At 34.6% G+C, this 18,113-nt stretch overlaps 1 protein-coding gene across 6 annotated transcripts in view; it reads right to left on the reverse strand.

Moving 5' to 3' along the window:
- The window catches only part of MYO9A (myosin IXA), a 205,117-nt gene that overhangs the window by 29,345 nt on the left and 157,659 nt on the right, over positions 1-18,113 (reverse strand). For all 6 annotated transcript variants that reach the window (XM_023510048.1, XM_023510049.1, XM_023510052.1 and 3 more), the window contains 2 exons: positions 8,117-8,228; positions 6,067-6,128 (listed from right to left, as the gene is read on the reverse strand). In XM_023510048.1, coding sequence (XP_023365816.1) covers positions 6,067-6,128; positions 8,117-8,228 — 174 coding nt within the window. The remainder of the gene's footprint in view (positions 1-6,066; positions 6,129-8,116; positions 8,229-18,113) is intronic.

The raw sequence follows: 18,113 nt of genomic DNA on the forward strand, positions 1-18,113 counted from the left end.
CTTTGTATACTTTCCTCTAGTGTACAAACACTTTCGATTTCATTTATTTCTTTATTGTTATTATTTTCTTTCTACTTTCTTTGGTTTAATTTGCTGGATCTTTAGATTTTTCCCCCCCAACTTATTGAGATGAAAGTTTAAATAATTTCCAACTTGCTCTTCTTCTAATATATATACTCAAACACTGTAAATTTTCCTCTTAGCATAACTTTTGCTATTTAGAAATACATTGCTTAATTTCCAAACATTTGAGAATCATCCAATCTTTTTAGTTGATGTACAGTTTATTTCACTGTCATCAAAGAAAATACTCTCAAAAGTTTCAATCCTTTGACATCTGTAAGCATCTGCTTTATGGCCCACCATATGATCAATTTATTATCATACACTTTATGTGTAGTTGACAAGAATGTGTAGTGCATTCAGCAGTTGAAGGATGCAAGGTTTGATATATGCCAATTGCATCAAATTTTTCCTATCCTTTGCATCTTTTGTTGTTGTTGCGGTCTGGCTGGGGACAGGTTTGAATCCACCACCCTCAACATATGGGGCCGGTTCCCTATTCATTGAGCCACAGTCACTGCCTATCATTTGCATCTTTACTGAATTTTTGTTACCAGGTAATGAAAATCACCTCTGAATTTCACTTGTCATTCAAGGAACACAAGACCATTTTGAAGTGGTATTTAAAACTGGTGAATGTTGTGGAAGTACAAAGACAATGGAATTGTGAATATGAAGCTGTAATATTAAAGACTTTTTTTTTTTTTTTAAGACAGTTTCACTTTGTCGCCCTCGGTACAGTGCTGTGGCATTCATAGCTCACAGCAACCTCCAGCTCTTGTGCTTAGGAGATTCTCTTGCCTCAGCCTCCCAAGTAGCTGGGACGACAGGCACCTGCCACAGTGCCTGGCTATTTTTTGTTGCAGTTTGGCCAGGGCCAAGTTTGAACCCGCCACCCTTGGTATATGGGGCTGGGGCCCTACTCACTGAGCCACAGGCACCACCATATTAGAGGCTTATAAAGTTAGAATTTTTATATCTGCCTGTTGGTTCACCCTTTTATCATTATGAGCCATTTTATCTGAAGTAAAGCTTCTTGCCATAGTGCACACTTTAATATTAGTCTATCATGGGCAGCTTTCCATTGATTAATTAAAATAGTAGCATACTATTTCATCCTTTTGCTTTCTACTATTTCTATCCTTTTGCTTTCAACCTTTCTAGATGTTTGTATTTAAGTATATCTCTTGTAAACAGCATATCACTGGTATTTTGTCATTGATTTTAACTTTATTTGGAGTATTTACCCTTTTAACCCTTGTGGAGTGCTCAGAAACAAAGCATGCCTACAGGTGTCCTTGCCACCAAAGAAACATCTTGTACTGAACACCTAAAGGTACTGTTCACACCAAAGGGACATCCTGTTTGCCTACAGGGACTGTTTGCAGTCAAAAGGATAATCACCCTTTAATGAAATCACCAACATATTCGGATTTGTTATCAATCTGCTATTTTTTTCCTAACCCATTTTATGTTTCCTTTTCTCTTATTTCTTGCCTCTTAATCACATTTTAATGAAATCACCAGCATATTCTGATTTGTTATCAATCTGCTATTTTTTTCCCTAATTCATTTTATGTTTCCTTTTCTCTTATTTCTTGCCTCTTTCATAATAGTCAATTTTTTTGTTTTTCCTCGTTATTAGTTTTTAAGTTATACATTCTTTTATTACTTTTCTAGTGATTACTTTAGAAATGACCTCTACAACACATTTGAGTCTAATATACTGGGGATGCCAAAAAACTGTATACTTTTTTATTATTTTATTTTATTATTTCAGGTTATTGTGAGGGTACAAACAACCAGGTCACAATTTTTGAACTTTTTAGGTAGAGTTCCTCCTATAGTTGTGTCCCACAGCCAAAAGGCATGCCATATACCACTATCGTGTGCCTTTTAAGTGGGAGCATACCAATCACTCCCTCTCCTTCTCCTCCCTCCAACTTGAACATAAGTTAAGTTTTTCTCCTACATGGGAGTGTGCTAGATCGTCTATTGGCTTCACAATAAAATGGAGTACATTGGATACTTACTTTTACATTTTTGTGCTATTTTACTAAGAAGAGTATATTTCATCTCCATCCAGGTTAAGAGATGTAAAGCCACCATTTTTTCTTACAGCTGAATAATATTCCATGGTATACATAAGCCACAGCTTGTTAATTCATTCCTAAGTTGATGGGTATTTAGGTTGTTTCTACATCTTGGCGATTGTAATTTGAGCTGTGATAAACATTCTAGTGCAAATGTCTTTGTGATAAAATGATTTTTATTATCTATGTATTACTTTTTAAAGTTGAATTGAATTACGGTAGCAATGTGTAGTGTGGTGTTTGCTCAAAAGATACTGTTACTGAAATGAAAGCTAGTGTCACTGCAATAGGATAGTCAAAGAAGCAATGGTTGTCATTCAAGGAACACAAGATCATTTTGAAGTGGTATTTAAAATTGGAGAATGCTGTGGAAGTACAACAATAACGAAGGTGTGAGTATGCAACAGAACCTTAACATGCCTAACAACTGCAGCATTAATGATAAGTCTGAGACACGTGGTACTGTGTGATGTCTACAAGGGAAGACCTAGCACCCCTCGCACAGCCACAAGTCCTGCTTCTGCTCACACACTCACCACGAAGTCTACCAAATAACGTGCATGTGAGGCAGGAGTTAGCAGAACAAGCATACAATGTGTTCTTAAAATAGCAAACCGGGAAGTTTTCATCCCAAGATTATGACATGCACTGAGATGTGACAGCTTAGCTCAATGAGAATTTGCTAGGACAATGGATAAAACCAAGAGGTGTGGTTGAGTATCCTTTGACTTCTACCTATGGAGATCTTAAAGGATGTACAGTGATACAAGTGGATACTTTGGTCAACATTGCTCAAGCAGTTGTTTGCCATATCAGAGTGTCTGGATGCTGAAAGTAACCACTTCCAGCACCTCTTGCAATTGCAGAAGTCAAACATGACCTATACACATCTTTATTATTGGTATATATTAAATATCAAAATTTAAAAAACTTAATAGGTTTTTCCTTTCTTAAAATGTACATGTTTTTGGCAACCTCTATAGCATTTTTACCACTTCCCAGATGATACAAATGGACCTTAGAATATTATGACTCTACTTAACCAACTGTTTTTTCCGTTGCTGGTGTCATACACTTTAATTCTATATTTGCTTTAAGCCCCAAAAGACATTTTAGTTATGTTTTCAGTCAATATACATTTATATTTACACATATTTTACTCTTTCCATTGTTCTTCATTCCTTCCTGCATTTGTTTCCAACTGAGACCATTTTCCTTCTGCCCAGAGAACCTCATTAGTATTTAACTTTTAGTACAAGTCTGCTGATAGCAAATTCTAACGTTTTGTTTGTCTTCACAAGACTTTTACTTTGGAAGGGTATTTTCACTGGGTACAGAATTCTTCATTTGCCTTATTTTCCTATATTTATAAGATGCCAAGCCGTGGTTTCTTGGCTTCCATGATTTCTGTTCAGAAGTCATTTGTCAGTCTTTTCATCGCAACTTTAGGCAATGTTTATTTTTTCCTCTCTGGTCGCTTTTAAGAAGTTTCCCCTTTTCTTTTCTTTGGCCTTTTCTTTGCATTTGTTCTACTTTAGTTTTAAAAGTACTTCATGAACCTGTGACTTGATGTATTGGCTGTTATTTCTTAAATGATGCTTCTCCCTCATCTCTCCTCTCCTCCTAGACTCTACCGTCTCTCATGTTTATTTCTGTATTTCCTCATTCTTTTTGCTCTCCATGCCAAGAAATTTCAACTGACCTTTCAGTTCATCAGTCTCCGCTTCTGCCAACCACTCTCCTCTTCTGCTATTGCTGTTAAACCTATCCTTTGGGTTTTTAATTTCAAATGCATTTTTTAATTTCTAGAAATTCCATTTGATTCTTTTAAAATATACATGTAAATATGTACAGTTGTCCCTTGGGATCTGTGGGAAATTGGTTACAGTATCCTTCCTGGGTACCAAAATCGATGGATGCTCAAGTCTCCTATAAAATGGCAGAAAATCTGCATATAACTTGCACACTTCCTCCCATGTACTTCAAATCATCCTTATATTATTTATAATTCCTAATATGATGAATGCCTAACATCACTCCATTTGTGTGTAGATTCAATGTAGTACTTGGTGAGGAATGCATTCAAGTTTTGCTTTTAGGAGCTTTGAGGAGTATTTTTCCCCCAAATATTTTCAACATGCATTTGGTTGAATCCACAGATATAGAACCCATGGATACAGAGGGCCAACTATATTTAAATTCTATGGTAAAAATTTCTCTATATTTGAATTTAAATATTTAAACACAGTAACTTTTTTAACCACATAGGTGGGTTGTCTATGAGTCTACTGACATTGCCTATTTATTTTTCCCTCTATCTCATTTCTTTGTTTGATGTCATATATGAAAAAATTGTAAAGGGTCTAGTTTAGAGAGGTTTCACTCTACTGTTTCTCATGGGTGGCTTATTAGAATAAGGAAAAGATCATCTAATCTAATCAAGGACTGCTTTCAAAGCTGGTTTGCTGTTTTTGTCATGCTCAATCTAGCAATGGTTTGTTTACCCCTATTGCTAGGGTGTGATTCTTTAGAGGTTTCACTGAGAGTCTGGGTATTGATTAAGGTCCTTCTCTGCGATGCTGGATACTACGATTCCAATATTTCTTTCCTTAGCACTGTGAAACTACAGAAAACTATAATATTTTTTTCTGATTACCTTCTTAGCCTCTTGCCCTATACAGCTTAAGAATTTTAAAATACCTTGAGGGAAAAATCTCTTTAAGTTTCAGGCTCATTCCTTTAAATGACTGAATCATGGCTAAAAGCTCTTCGGGCTTTTCTGACTCTTAAATGTGGTGCTTTGCCCTAAATATTGGTTTCTTGTCCTCCATCAAAAATTAAAAAATTCCTACTAGGAGGAAGATGTCTCACAGATATAGATTCATCCACTACTTTGCGTTTACTTTTCTTTAGGATCTGGTCCCCAAAAGTCCAATTTGCATAGGAGGCTTCCTAATGCTTGCCAATAGACTTTTTTTTTACAATTGGTCTGCTTACTCCCTCTTAGCTGGAAACAAAGGTCTCACTTGACTTCATGATCAAATTTCTCTATATATTTTGCCATGATTTGTCTGTTAATTTGAAACAAATGAAAATTCTGTACATGAGTGGCAAATGCATGCACACATATTTATATCATAGTTCAGATTTGCATAGTAATGTAACAATTGTCAGTATGTGATTAATAAGAAGATATTGTAACTATCAATAAAAGCAGAAGTTATTAAAAAATGATTGCTTTAGTTAGCAAAGAGTACATGTTCAGTAACTTTTAGAACTCTGTGTACTCAAATAGAAAATATAAAATCCCAACTATACTGGTAAACTTTGTTGTTCACCTTTAATTATAGCTCCCTACCACATTAAGGATAATTCCTAGGAAGATTTAAGAATGTTTAAGGAAGTAGCAAATATTTTTATTTTTAATTTTTTTAAGATTTTTAAAAACCAAAAGATTTACTGCATGACTAATTATTGAAATTCTTTTCTTTAAGACACAGTCTCACTCTGTGCCTTGGGTAGAGTGCTGGATCACAGCTCACAGCACCCTCAAACTCTTGGGCTCAAGTGATTCCCTTGGCTCAGCCTCCCATGTAGCAGGGACTACAGGCACCTGCCACAACAACCGGGTAGGAAGTGGCAAACTTTTAGAAGTAATATTTTTGAAGTTGTGGTTTGTGAAATTAAAATAGTAGCTCATATAAAGATATTATCAGTTCAATTATGTACACACATCCCCCATATGTGTATGAAACATTATATAAAATGTATTTCTTACTATGATTTTTGGTCAAAAAGTTTGAAAAGCACTACTCCGTATAAAAGCATCCAAGAGGCTTTGATTTCATTCCATAAGCATAAAAAAAACCAAAGATCTGTTATCTATTACTGCTAGGTCATGACTTCTTACCTTTTTTGAGCACTTGGCTGTGGTTTTCAGACAGCATTTCTTATGGCAAGCATACTTGCATACTGAAAAACAGGTTCAGAATACAGCATTTTCATAAGTCTACACATCAATGGTAGGAATTTATCAAGTTTGTAATTTTATTTTGGACCTAAGTTTTTTCTTTAAATCTCAGATTGCTATAGTATCCTGCCACACACACACACTCAGTTCTGTGTTCTAACTATAACTGATTTTAGCCTATTCTAATGGGGATAAAGAAGTTGAAATACATACCCACAATTTTTAGCAACTGTTAATGAAGAAGATTTTTATTTTCAAGACTCCCTGTCTTGTCCCTATACCATCCCCCTCCAAATTGCAGCACAATATTTATATTTGTGGTTTGATTCAAAATTAGTGTTCTCGTTCCCCAGGTATACGCTCCACAACCTACTAAAGCAGTGGTTCTCGGCCCACAGGAATGGTATCAAAGGGTTGCAGCATTAGGAAGGTTGAGAACCACTGTAAGTGTCAGAAATAACTATTAAGAATCATTCCTACGGATAAGGGAGGCATTGCTGTCAAAGACAGTTCCTGAAATGAAAACTAATTGGGTAGCATATGAAGATATAAGAAAGGTCCTATTTGTTATCTCTAAAGGTCAAGGATTGGCCTCAAAGTAACCAGAATATAGGAGTATCAGTCGTGATTAGAAAGATGAGACAAATGAAAAGTTCAGAGCAAAAGTAATTTATCTGAGTGTAGAAAACAGAGTGGCTGGGTAGTTGGTGAGCAGGAAAAGGCACAGTAAGAAGAAAGTACTGAGTAGACAGATGACTTTAATTTGGCTACACAGGCTCTGAGTTCTGAATATCAACACCTGAATATCCTTTCTTGACATTCTAAGTATAACTCATGGGGATTTTAAGGCCAAGAGCAAGTAGGGAAGCCCATGTCATTCTATGGGTAAAATCATCAGAATGGTAACAAAGAAAATTAGTTAAATTTATCAAGAAGCAAATCAAACAAAGCCCACCACAGTCATAAAAAACCAAATTCTTTAAATTTTCAGCTTTGAGTCACAGAAAAAATTACTCTAAACATACAAGGATCAGACTAACATTAAGCAGTCGAGTACATTACATGGTACTTCCCATTTTCACTCCCATGGTAATTTTTCAGACTACTGATAACTAAACAATAGGAAACTATTGGAACAGGTGGATATGCCCACTATATATTCTGGACATGACTGTTTTTCTCATTGTCACACTGGAACCAGTGCTTCCTTGATAATATTTCCTTTATTCAGTTCTGGCACACTAGTAAAAAGCAAAGCTTTACAGATTTAATGACCGTGCCAGAGTAGATGCATAAAATGAAGGAAGCTGAAGCTAAAGCTGAAAAGGTCCACTATTAGCCAGAACCAAGCTGATTTACACAGAGTCTCTCTACTCACATTTTAGGATATTTATCTTACGTTGAAAAGATTATAGTGGAAAAAGTAGTGTTTTGGCTATAATGTAAAAATCTGTTCATTCATCCATACAATCATCTATCAAATATTTACTAAAACTATGTACTAGAATTGTTCTAGGCACTGTTGATACAGAAGAGATAGATAAGTTTCCTGATATTATACACATACAGCTTATAAAGGGGGATAGATGAAAAATAAGAAAAATGAATACTTACTCTATTTTGACTGGTGGTGATAAGTGCTATAAAAACTGTTAAATCTGAGTAGAGACAGAGAATTTGGGAACAGGGTAGCATTTTAAAAGAATTAGAAAAGAGCTCTCTGAGGAGGTGACATGGGAGTGTAGATAGTAACTGAAATATGAAGTCAGACTAAAATCTGAGAGAAGAACATTTCAGACTGAGCTGCAAGTACAAGGTTCTCAGTGACCAGGTAGTAACAAAATATCTGGTTTGGATACAAAGAACAGGTGAAGGAACTATAGTGAGTGATGGGGCTAAAAAATTAGGCAGATGAATTATGTTAAAGAAGATAAAAGAAAATTCAAGGAAATAGAAATACCAAGTGGTTTAAAAACTTTCTCATACTTACATTTGCAAACAGAGGCTCGGTCCATTATCCATATCAAAGAAGAGCAGTATTCACAGTATGTAGGGATACTATACTGGGTGGCCTTAAAGATGTGACCATTGTGTTCTTCCACCTGAATGAAAAAATTAGCTGCTTATATTAAAGCCAACACAAGAAATGCTGCTCTAACATGGTAAGCCAATGGAAACGTCTTCAATCCCTTGTTAAGTTTTCATTAGACTTATTCCAGGAGGACAATTATGATCTTTTGAGAAACAAAATAAAAATGAAATTTTTGTCCCTGCTTTCAAAATCTAACATTCCAAATAAATATGACCAAATTATATAAAAAACAGAAAGCAATGCAGCTGACACACAGCTGCTGTCTTATATGACTCTAAGTTAGCATGTTAAATGAAAAGCAGCAGTTCTAAAATATGTTGCTTTTTAACCTTAAGAATCCTTACACTACTGAAAATTACTTATTATCTCAAAGAACTTCTATTTAAATGAGTATACCTATTGATATTTACAGTATTAAAAACTGAAACTGAAAACATTTTAAGTATTTATTCATTATTTTACTGAAAATTAACAATAAATGTATTATACATTAACAGAAAATTAGTGGCAAAAGGGATCTCATTTTACATTTTTATAAATCTCTTGAATGTCTGCATTAATAAAAGATATATAAATTTTTACACCTATTTCTGCATTCAGTCTGCTGTAGTAAACAGTTTAGCTTAAAACACACTAAAAAAATATAGCTTCACACAGATGTGAAACCATAAAATGGAGAAATTTTTTTCAGATTAATGAAAGCATAAGTGATTAGGTTATACTGTTTGCATTTTTAGGTAAGGTCCCTGTTGTAGTTGTGCTCCTCACGCATAAGGTGTGCCGTACACACTTACACTGTGCCGATTAGGTGAGAACACAACAATCTCCCTCCCTCCTTCCTCCAACTTGAATTGAGTTTTTCTCTAGTGAGGGCATGTATTAGTTCATCTACTGGCTTCAAATTAGTATTGCATACATTGGATACTTGCTTTCCCATTCTTGTGATACTTTACTAAAGAGAATGTTCCCCAACTCTACCTAGGTTAATACAAAAGAGGTAAAGTCTCCATCTTTTATGGTGAATAGTATTCCATGTTATACATATACCACAGTTTATTAGTCCACTCATAGGTTGATGGGCACTTGGGTTGATCCCACATCTTCATGACTATAAATTAAGCTGCAATAAATAATCTAGTGTAAATGTCCTTATGATAAAATTGAAGGTCTATTTTGAGTTCTTTGAGGATTCTGATGGATATTTTAACAGTTCATTCAGATAGTAATAATGCACCAAATCTTCATAAATGATAACTTAAAGGATTATTAAAATATGAAATAAAAGTATACCAATGAACTCATGCTCTATGACATTAAAATCTATTGTTATAAACTCCTCATGTTCTATGGGGACATTATACTGTTATGAATTTCATCAAATTTCAAAATGTCTTTTAACTTTCAAAGACGTCATTAAGAAAAAAAGCCACAGAGTTGAAGAAAATATTTGTAAATCATATATATGATAAATGACTTTTATCTGAAATATATAAAGAAATGTCACAACCTACTAATAAAACAAACCAAATAAAAAATGGGCAAAATACTAAATAGCTCATCAAAGAAGAAGTACAAATGACCAAAAAGCACATGGAAAGATGTTCAACATCTTTAGTTATCAGGAAAATGCAAATTAAAACCACAATGAGATAATACTTTATACATGCTAAAATGGCTATAACAAAAAAGATAGTAGGTATTGGTAAGACTATGGATAGACTGTAACCCTCAGACCTTTGCCATTGGGGTTGTAAAATGGTACAGGCACTTGGAGAGAAGTTTGACGGTTTCCAAAACTTTTAAACATATAGTTACTATGTGAAACAGAAATTCCACTCTCAGGCTTATACCTGAGAGAACTGAAAGCATTATGTTCACAAAAAAACCTGTACACAAATGTTCTCAGCAGCTTATTCACTGTAGCTCAAATAAAAAACAACTCAAATGTTTATCAGTTGATAAAAGGATAAATAAAATGTGATACATGTATACCCATTCCATGCAATGGAATTCTATTCAGCACAAGAAAGACTGAACAATTAAAAAATGTAACGACATGGATGAACCTCAAAAACATGCTAAACAGCTATAGGCAAACCCCACATGTTGTATGATTCCATTTACATAAATGTCCAGAAAAGGTTAACCTATAGAAACTGAAAGTGGAGTAGCAGTGCCTGTGGTCGCTAAAGGTCAGTAATTATAAACTGGCACAAAAAAATTTTTTGGGTTAATACAAATGTTCTAAAATTGGAAGGAAAACTATACAAATTTATTAAAATCACTGAAGGGTATACTTAAACAGGATAAATTTTGTGGAAAGTAAATTTACCTCCATAAGGATGAATTATAATATTCATTGATATATTTTGTAATTTGAGTGGACATTTTACTTGTACATGATTTTATGGTATTGCACATGGATCATCTGGAAAATACTGATTCAATGAGTTGTACACCTCTTCCAAATGTTGACATATTTCATTATGCATTATCAGAAAGTTACATTCTTTAATATTATCACTTCTATCATTAGAAAACTTTACAGAATATACTACATGGACTAGGGAAGATACAAGTTTTCTAAAATTTGAATTTTTTTTGAATACTCAAAATTTAACATTGGTAACAAATATTGTTTTCCTTGAAGTGACAAGGCTACTTTATTCATTTCCAGAAAATTTCTGCCAAATTCCTAAGTTTGAATGAATAATTTAAGTATAAATGATATTCCATGTAAATAATGCTGCCACAAAACCCTGTATGCAAATGTTCACAGTAGCATTACTTTTAATAGATGAAAAATGAAAACAGTGGGGGGAAGTTTGACAGAGGGAGGGTGAAAGGTGGGACCACATCTATGGAGCATATGACAAGGGTATAAGTCAAATCTGTGAAGTGTAGAACATAGATGTTTTGGCACAATAATCAAGTAAATGAGGTGAAAGCTATGTTGATTGGTTTAATATAACCACAGCAGATTGTATAAAAAAAAGATCAGTACATTATACCCCACATATGCATGAATGTAGTCATGATCTGTGTGTATCTGACTTAATAAAAAAATGAAAACAGGCTTGACGCCTGTAGCACAGTAGTTACAGCACCAGCCACATACACCAAAGTTGGTAGGTTCAAACCCGGCCAGGGCCAGCTAGCCAATGATGACAACTACAACAAAAAATAGCCAGGCCCTGTGGTGGGTGCCTGTAGTTCTCAGCTACTTGGGAGGCTGCGGCAAGAGAATCACTTGAGCCCAGGAGTTTGAGATTGCTGTGAGGTGTGACGCCACAGCACTCTACCAAGGGTGACATAATGAAACTCAAAAAAAAAAAAAAAGAAAAGAAAAATGAAAACAACTCAAAACATCCTTCACCTGATAAATGGATATATAAAACATGGTAGATCCATACAATGGAATGTTATACAGATATACAAAGAAATGAAATACTAATACATACTACTTGGATAAACCTAGAAAACATCATGCTAAGTGAAAAAAGGCAGGCAGAAAAGGCCACATATTATTATGATTTTTTTATAAACATGAATGTCCAGAATATGTAAATCCAGAGACAGAAAGTAGACTAGTGGTTGTCACGGGCTAGAGAGAAAGAGAATGGGGAATGCTTAAAGGTATGGAGTTTATTTTGGGTATGGAATGTTACGGAATTAGTGGTGATGGTTGTTCAACATAGTGAATATACTAAATTGCATACTTTAAAAAATGGTTAAATTTTTAAAAAGGTTAGACCAGCCTGCAATTCAATTGTGTAATTTTTTGAGATCACCGTATGTAGCTATTAGATCCTTTCTATTTCATTAATATAGAGGACAGTAGAACCTCTGTAAGCTCACCACATAAAAGACTGTAAGAAACTGGTCAGAATATGCAGGTCTTCAGTATAAAGAACTAGACCTACTGTACTGTGGTGCATGTTCAGTCTATGAAAATTAAGTCAACTTAAGGAGGTGGTCAATGTAGGAGGTGAATAACTATGAACATTCTACTGTGTTTTTAAGATGTGACTTCACACTGGGTATGGTGGCTCACACCTGTCATCTTAGCACTCTGGGAGGTCAAGTTATTTTTATATAGAAAATAACTAAGAATAGACAGAACATTTATAATAAAGAAGAATTAGAGAGTGCTTAGCCTTGTCAATTATTAAACATAATAAAAGCTCAATAATTAAAATAGTTGAAATTGGCTCAGTTAGATCAGCCAATGGCATAAGATAAAAGAGTCTAAGCATGAAGAGGAATTTAAAATGTAGAAGAGTGACATCTTAACATTGAAGATGATGGACTTTAAAATAAATGTGTTGGGAGCCATTGATAAGAGACAAAATTAGACTCATAGCTCACATTGTACGGCAGAATAACTCTATAAAGATCAGAATTTAAACATAAAGAATGTGACCATTAAATTTTTAGAAGAAAAAACTGATAATTCTTTTATAACCTTGAAGTATGGAAGTCTAACTATGACTCAAAATTCAAAAGCTAAGAAATGAAGGATTGGTACGGTTAATTTCATAAAAATAAAAATATTCAGGCCAGGCATGGTTGTTCACGCCTGTAATCCTAGCACTTTGGGAGGCTGAGGCAGGTGGATTACCTATGCTCACAAGTTTGAGACCAGCCTGAGCCAGAATAAGACCTCATCTCTAAGAATAGGCATCGTGTCCCAGCTACTCAGGAGGCTAAGGAAAGAGAATTGCTTAAGTCCAAGAGTTTGAGGTTGCTATGAGCTATGATATCATAGCACTCTACCAAGAGCAACAAAGTAAGACTGTCTTAAAAAAAAAATCTTCCAGTTGACATAATAAGCCAAGTGAAAGACAACTTGACAAACTGAGAAACATACTTCAATTAATATGTTTATCACAAAGGGTAAACTCTTTCATACTATATAGAGTTCCTATAAATTAAGAAGGAAAAGAGCAAAATCAGTAGAAAAAAATGGATAAAGAACATAAACACATAGGCTATAGGAAAAAATGCAAATGGTACTTAAGCATAAGAAGAGATATGCAATCCCACTGATGAGAGAAAAGTATATTAAACTTCATGGATATATAGCATTCCTCATCTAACAGACTGACAAAAGTATATATTTAACAACCCACTCTGATATAATTACCAGACACTTTCATATATTATAGTTGAATCTAAAACATGAGGCTGCCTCTATTATAGGAAAATGAGGCAATATTATCAAAATAACAAATTCATTTCCCTATGATTCAGTAATTCCAATTCCAGGAATCAATCATGCACACATACACCGAAAATTATTCATTGTGCCATTATTGGTGTTAATAGAAGACGAGAAGCAACCCAGTAGTCTAGCAAGGAATATTAGCCAGTTATGAAACAGATTTCTATGTATAGCTATTATAATAGTTTCCTAAATTCAGTGGCTTAAAACAATATCTACTTCTTATTTGACAGTTCAGAAAGCCAAAAGTCTGACACAGGTCTTATCAGGCTAAAATCAGGTATGAGCAGGGAGTCTGCCAGAAGGATGCTCCAGGGAACAATCTGCTTCAGTCTCATTCAGCTTGTTGGCAGATTTTAGTTCCAAATGGTTGTAGGACTGAGATCCCATTTTCCTGCTGATCTGTCTTTGGTAATTCTCAGCTTCTAAAGGTCACTTACATCTCCTGGCTCAATGTCACCTTTTCGCCATCTTCAAAGTCAGAAACAATGGACTGAGTTCTTCTCATGCTTTGAATTTCTCTGTCATCTCTTCTACCTCTCTTCTTCCCTCTCATTTCTCTGACTGACTCTTCTGCCTTTTTAAGCTTTTAAGGGCCTAAGTGATTAGCAACCTTAATTCCATTTGCAAAAGTCCCCTTCACAAAAAGCAGTAACTAGATTAGAATAATCAGGTGACAAGAACCTTGGGGGGAACTTCTACAGAATTCTGCCTACCAGAGAACAGAAGGATCTGCTGGATACATTACTCAATTGTAAAAGCAAGGGACAAAAGAGTATTATGTTGTTACATACCATGCTTCCTTTTGTGCAAGAAAGGATCGGAAACAGCATATACTAGTCTTAATTGAATTTAAAAAAATCTAAACAATTAAATAAGAAGCCACCAAAAATTTACCTCTGGAGGACAAAGGGGGTGGGATTTGGACTTCTAAGCATATATAATTATTAGAAAGACTGAATGATAAAAATATATTATCTATTAGAAAAATAAAAACACTATAAAAGGAAATTATTTGTATCAGTGCAGACTCATGTCTTCTTTTATTCAATAGCTTAAGATCCTCTACTCACATTTAACACTCAAATTGTCACAAATTTAGCCAATTTTGAATAAGAAGGAATGCTCATCTTTATAGCAAAAATTCAACTAATGTATGTAAAATGAACAACTAAATTTTTAAAGATCACCATTTAGTAACCATCATAGGAATAATTGATTCGGTCAAGAATCATCAAGGAGTACCAAAACTAGTGGGTAAGAATTTGAGGAATAAGAGGATATTTATTTTATATGGTCTCAAGTATCTCCCTGTAAGATACTAATTAACTAAAAAAGAAAACAGAAGTAACTTTGCTGAATCTGTTGTGATACCCTGCAGACATCAACCATAATGGGACAAAAAGACATGATATGTCTCCTGATACCACACACTCAAAAACATATAGCATTTGTTTTGTGGTACTTCACGGCAAAAATGAAATAATCATTTCATTTCTAATCATGAAGAAATTTAAGACAAACTCAAATTGAGGAACAGTCTATGGAATAACTGGCATATATTCTTCAACAATGCCAGTGTCATGAAAACTATTACAAAAGAGCTGAGGAACTGTACAAAATTAAAGGAGATTAAAAAGCCCTGACAATTACGTGCAGAAAAGATTTTCTTGTTATAAAGAGACAACATTAGGATAAATATTGAAATCTAAATAAATCTGGGTTAAGTGATTCAGGATTTTTTTTACTTCTCTTACAATTTTTCTATAATGCTGTCAAAATGAAAAGCGGAGGGGGGCTTGGTTCCTGTAGCTTAGCAGTTAAGGTGGTGGCCACATACAATGGGGCTGGCGGGTTTGAGTCCGGCCTGGACAACAATAACAACAACAACAAAATAGCCAGGCGTTGTGGTGGGTGACTGTAGGCCCAGCTACTTGAGAGGCTGAGGCAAGAGAATCGCTTAAGCCCAAGAGTTTGAGGTTGCTGTGAGCTGTCATGCCATGGCACTCTACCAAGAATGACAGAGTAAGACTCTGTCTCCAAAAGAAAAAAAAAAAAAGAAAGAAAGAAAAGAAAAGTGGAGGAAAAGGAAGGAAAAAACCAAAATTACACAAAAATAACTGATACAAGACAGTGAGAAAATTCTGACTGCTATTAATCAACAAAAAAAGAGCCAACATGTATCACTGGGCAAGTAACATGAATTTTCTCTAAAGAAAACAAGACAAATGGCTAACAAACCTATGAAAAAATGCTCATTATCCCTAATCATCAGAGAAATGCAAATCAAAACCACTCTGACATATCATCTAAGCCAAGTAAGAATGGCCATCTCAAAGTCTCAAAGCTGCAGATGCTTGATGTGATGTGAAAGGAAGGGAGCACTTCTACTCTGTTGGTGGGACTGCAAACTTTCCAACACAATCCTTTTGGAAAGAAGTATGCAGAATTCTCAAAGAACTCAAATTAGACCTCCCATTTGATCCTGCAATCCCATTACTAGGCATCTACCCAGAAGATTCTTTTGTCATAAGGACATCTGCACTGGATTGTTTATCACAGCTCAATTTACAATCGCCAAAATGTGGAAGCCGCCTAAATGTCCACCAACTCAGGAATGGATTAACAAGCTGTGGTATATGTATACCATGGAATACTATTCAGCCATTGAAAAAGATGGAGACTTTACATCTTTTGTATTAACGTGGATTGAATTGGAACACATTCTTCCTACTAAAGCATCACAAGAATGGAGAAGCAAAAATATAATGTACTCAATTCTAATATGAGGGCAGTAGATAAGTTAATACAAGGTGGGAGGTAAGGAAATGAGGGAGTGGGGGGGGTCATGGTGTATGGCACACCTTTTAGAGGCAGAATACAATTAAAGTGGAACTTTACCTAACAAATATAATCAGTGTAACCTAATTCTTTGCACTCTTAATGAATCTCAATAAACAAAACAATAAGTCTATAAATGCTTTTATAGGCATAGGGTATTTCTGGAACATCACCAAAAAAACTGTTAATAATGGTTATCTCTGGGAAGAAGGGTGAGAAAGATAATAAACATCATTTTGAATTATGTTTCTATGACTTTCACAACTCAAAAAAAAATAGCTAAAAATCCAAAACACAACTAGATCACGAATGTCATTAATTGTGATTGACAGCACAGCCTGTGTCAAACCACATGTTAGCAGAGTATTAGCATGTTTTCTTAATAAATTAAGTAAATAATCAACTTAATAAAAATATTCAACTCATGGTTCATCCATCCTAGTTTCATAATATGGTCTTGCTCTATATTATCTCAAATATTCACAGATATTGATTATCTTATCTCACGGACATCCTTCTAATTATAAATCACACAAATATTTTTCACTACTTAAGTCTAATATTGAAGTTGTTTTTATTAAAAATTGCCTTTTTCTGAATGAATGTAATACATGCACCTCATTAAAAGGTACAAATGTAGTATAATGAAAAATAAGGACGTTCTCTTGACTTCTGAACCCCAAGTGTCCAGTGCCTCTTGATAGAAATAACGACTGCAATCAGTTTCTTGTGTATATTTATAGATATTTTATATGTGTGTATATGTACATGTGTATAGATATAGATTTTTAACTTAAAAATATACAAATAGATTTCTATACAGTGCTTAAATCCTTGCTCTTTTTACTTAACAAAAGTTAAGTAAAACTCTTGATGAATGGCCTCTATTCCTTTAATGCGAAGCAGCATCCTATTGTATCAGTGTATCTACTTTATTTAAGCATTTCTCTACCTAAGTTGTTTATAATCTTTTGCTATTATAAAGCGCTCTTCAATAAAAATCACTGTATATGCCAGTGTGGAAAAGTGTAACTGATATGCCTACTGTATGGTATTGCTGGGTCAAATTTTTTCTTTTTTTCCTTTAACATTTTTAAGGTTTTTAAGACACTACTGCTAATGCACATTCTCTAAGAAAGTTAATGCAAATTATACTCCTATTTGTAATACTGAAAAATCTGTATTTGCTTATCCTTCCAAACTTCAAGAAACTTATTCTGTGTTTTGTCTATTGATGGAAAAAAGTAGAAAATCACTATTCTTTCATAGTAATTTGACTGCTAACAAGATAAATATGTGTGTATTTCTTCTATTTCCATAAACTGCATTTATTATAGTCTCTTAAGTGTTAACAGTTGCTGAATAAACTAATTGTCTAATTATATCATTTGCTCAATTTTATCTTGATGTGCTCTTTTCCTTATTGACATTTAACTCTTCTTAGTCTAAGGTCTTAAAGTGCCTAAACAATAGCTATTCTAACAGGTCTTCTGTCTTCCCTACTCTTTGTTTGTATACAATCTCATTTAATTGCACAAAAATATTCAGTGGTAGGTAATGTTATTCCTATTTTATAAGTGAGAACATTAAGAGTCAGAGATTAGGCTCAGCGCCTGTGGCTCAAGCGGCTAAGGCGCCAGCCACATACACCTAAAGCGCCAGCCACATACACCTAAGGTGGCGGGTTCGAATCCCCAGCCTGGGCCCGCCAAACAACAATGATAGCTGCAACCAAAAAAAAATGGCCAGGCGTTGTGGCGGGTGCCTGTAGTCCCAGCTACTTGGGAGGTAGAGGCAGGAGACTCGCTTGAGCCCAGGAGTAGGAGGTTG

The sequence above is a fragment of the Otolemur garnettii genome, unplaced genomic scaffold (genome assembly GCF_000181295.1).
Source record: "Otolemur garnettii isolate 467f Iridium unplaced genomic scaffold, OtoGar3 scaffold00011, whole genome shotgun sequence".
NCBI lineage: Eukaryota > Metazoa > Chordata > Mammalia > Primates > Galagidae > Otolemur > Otolemur garnettii.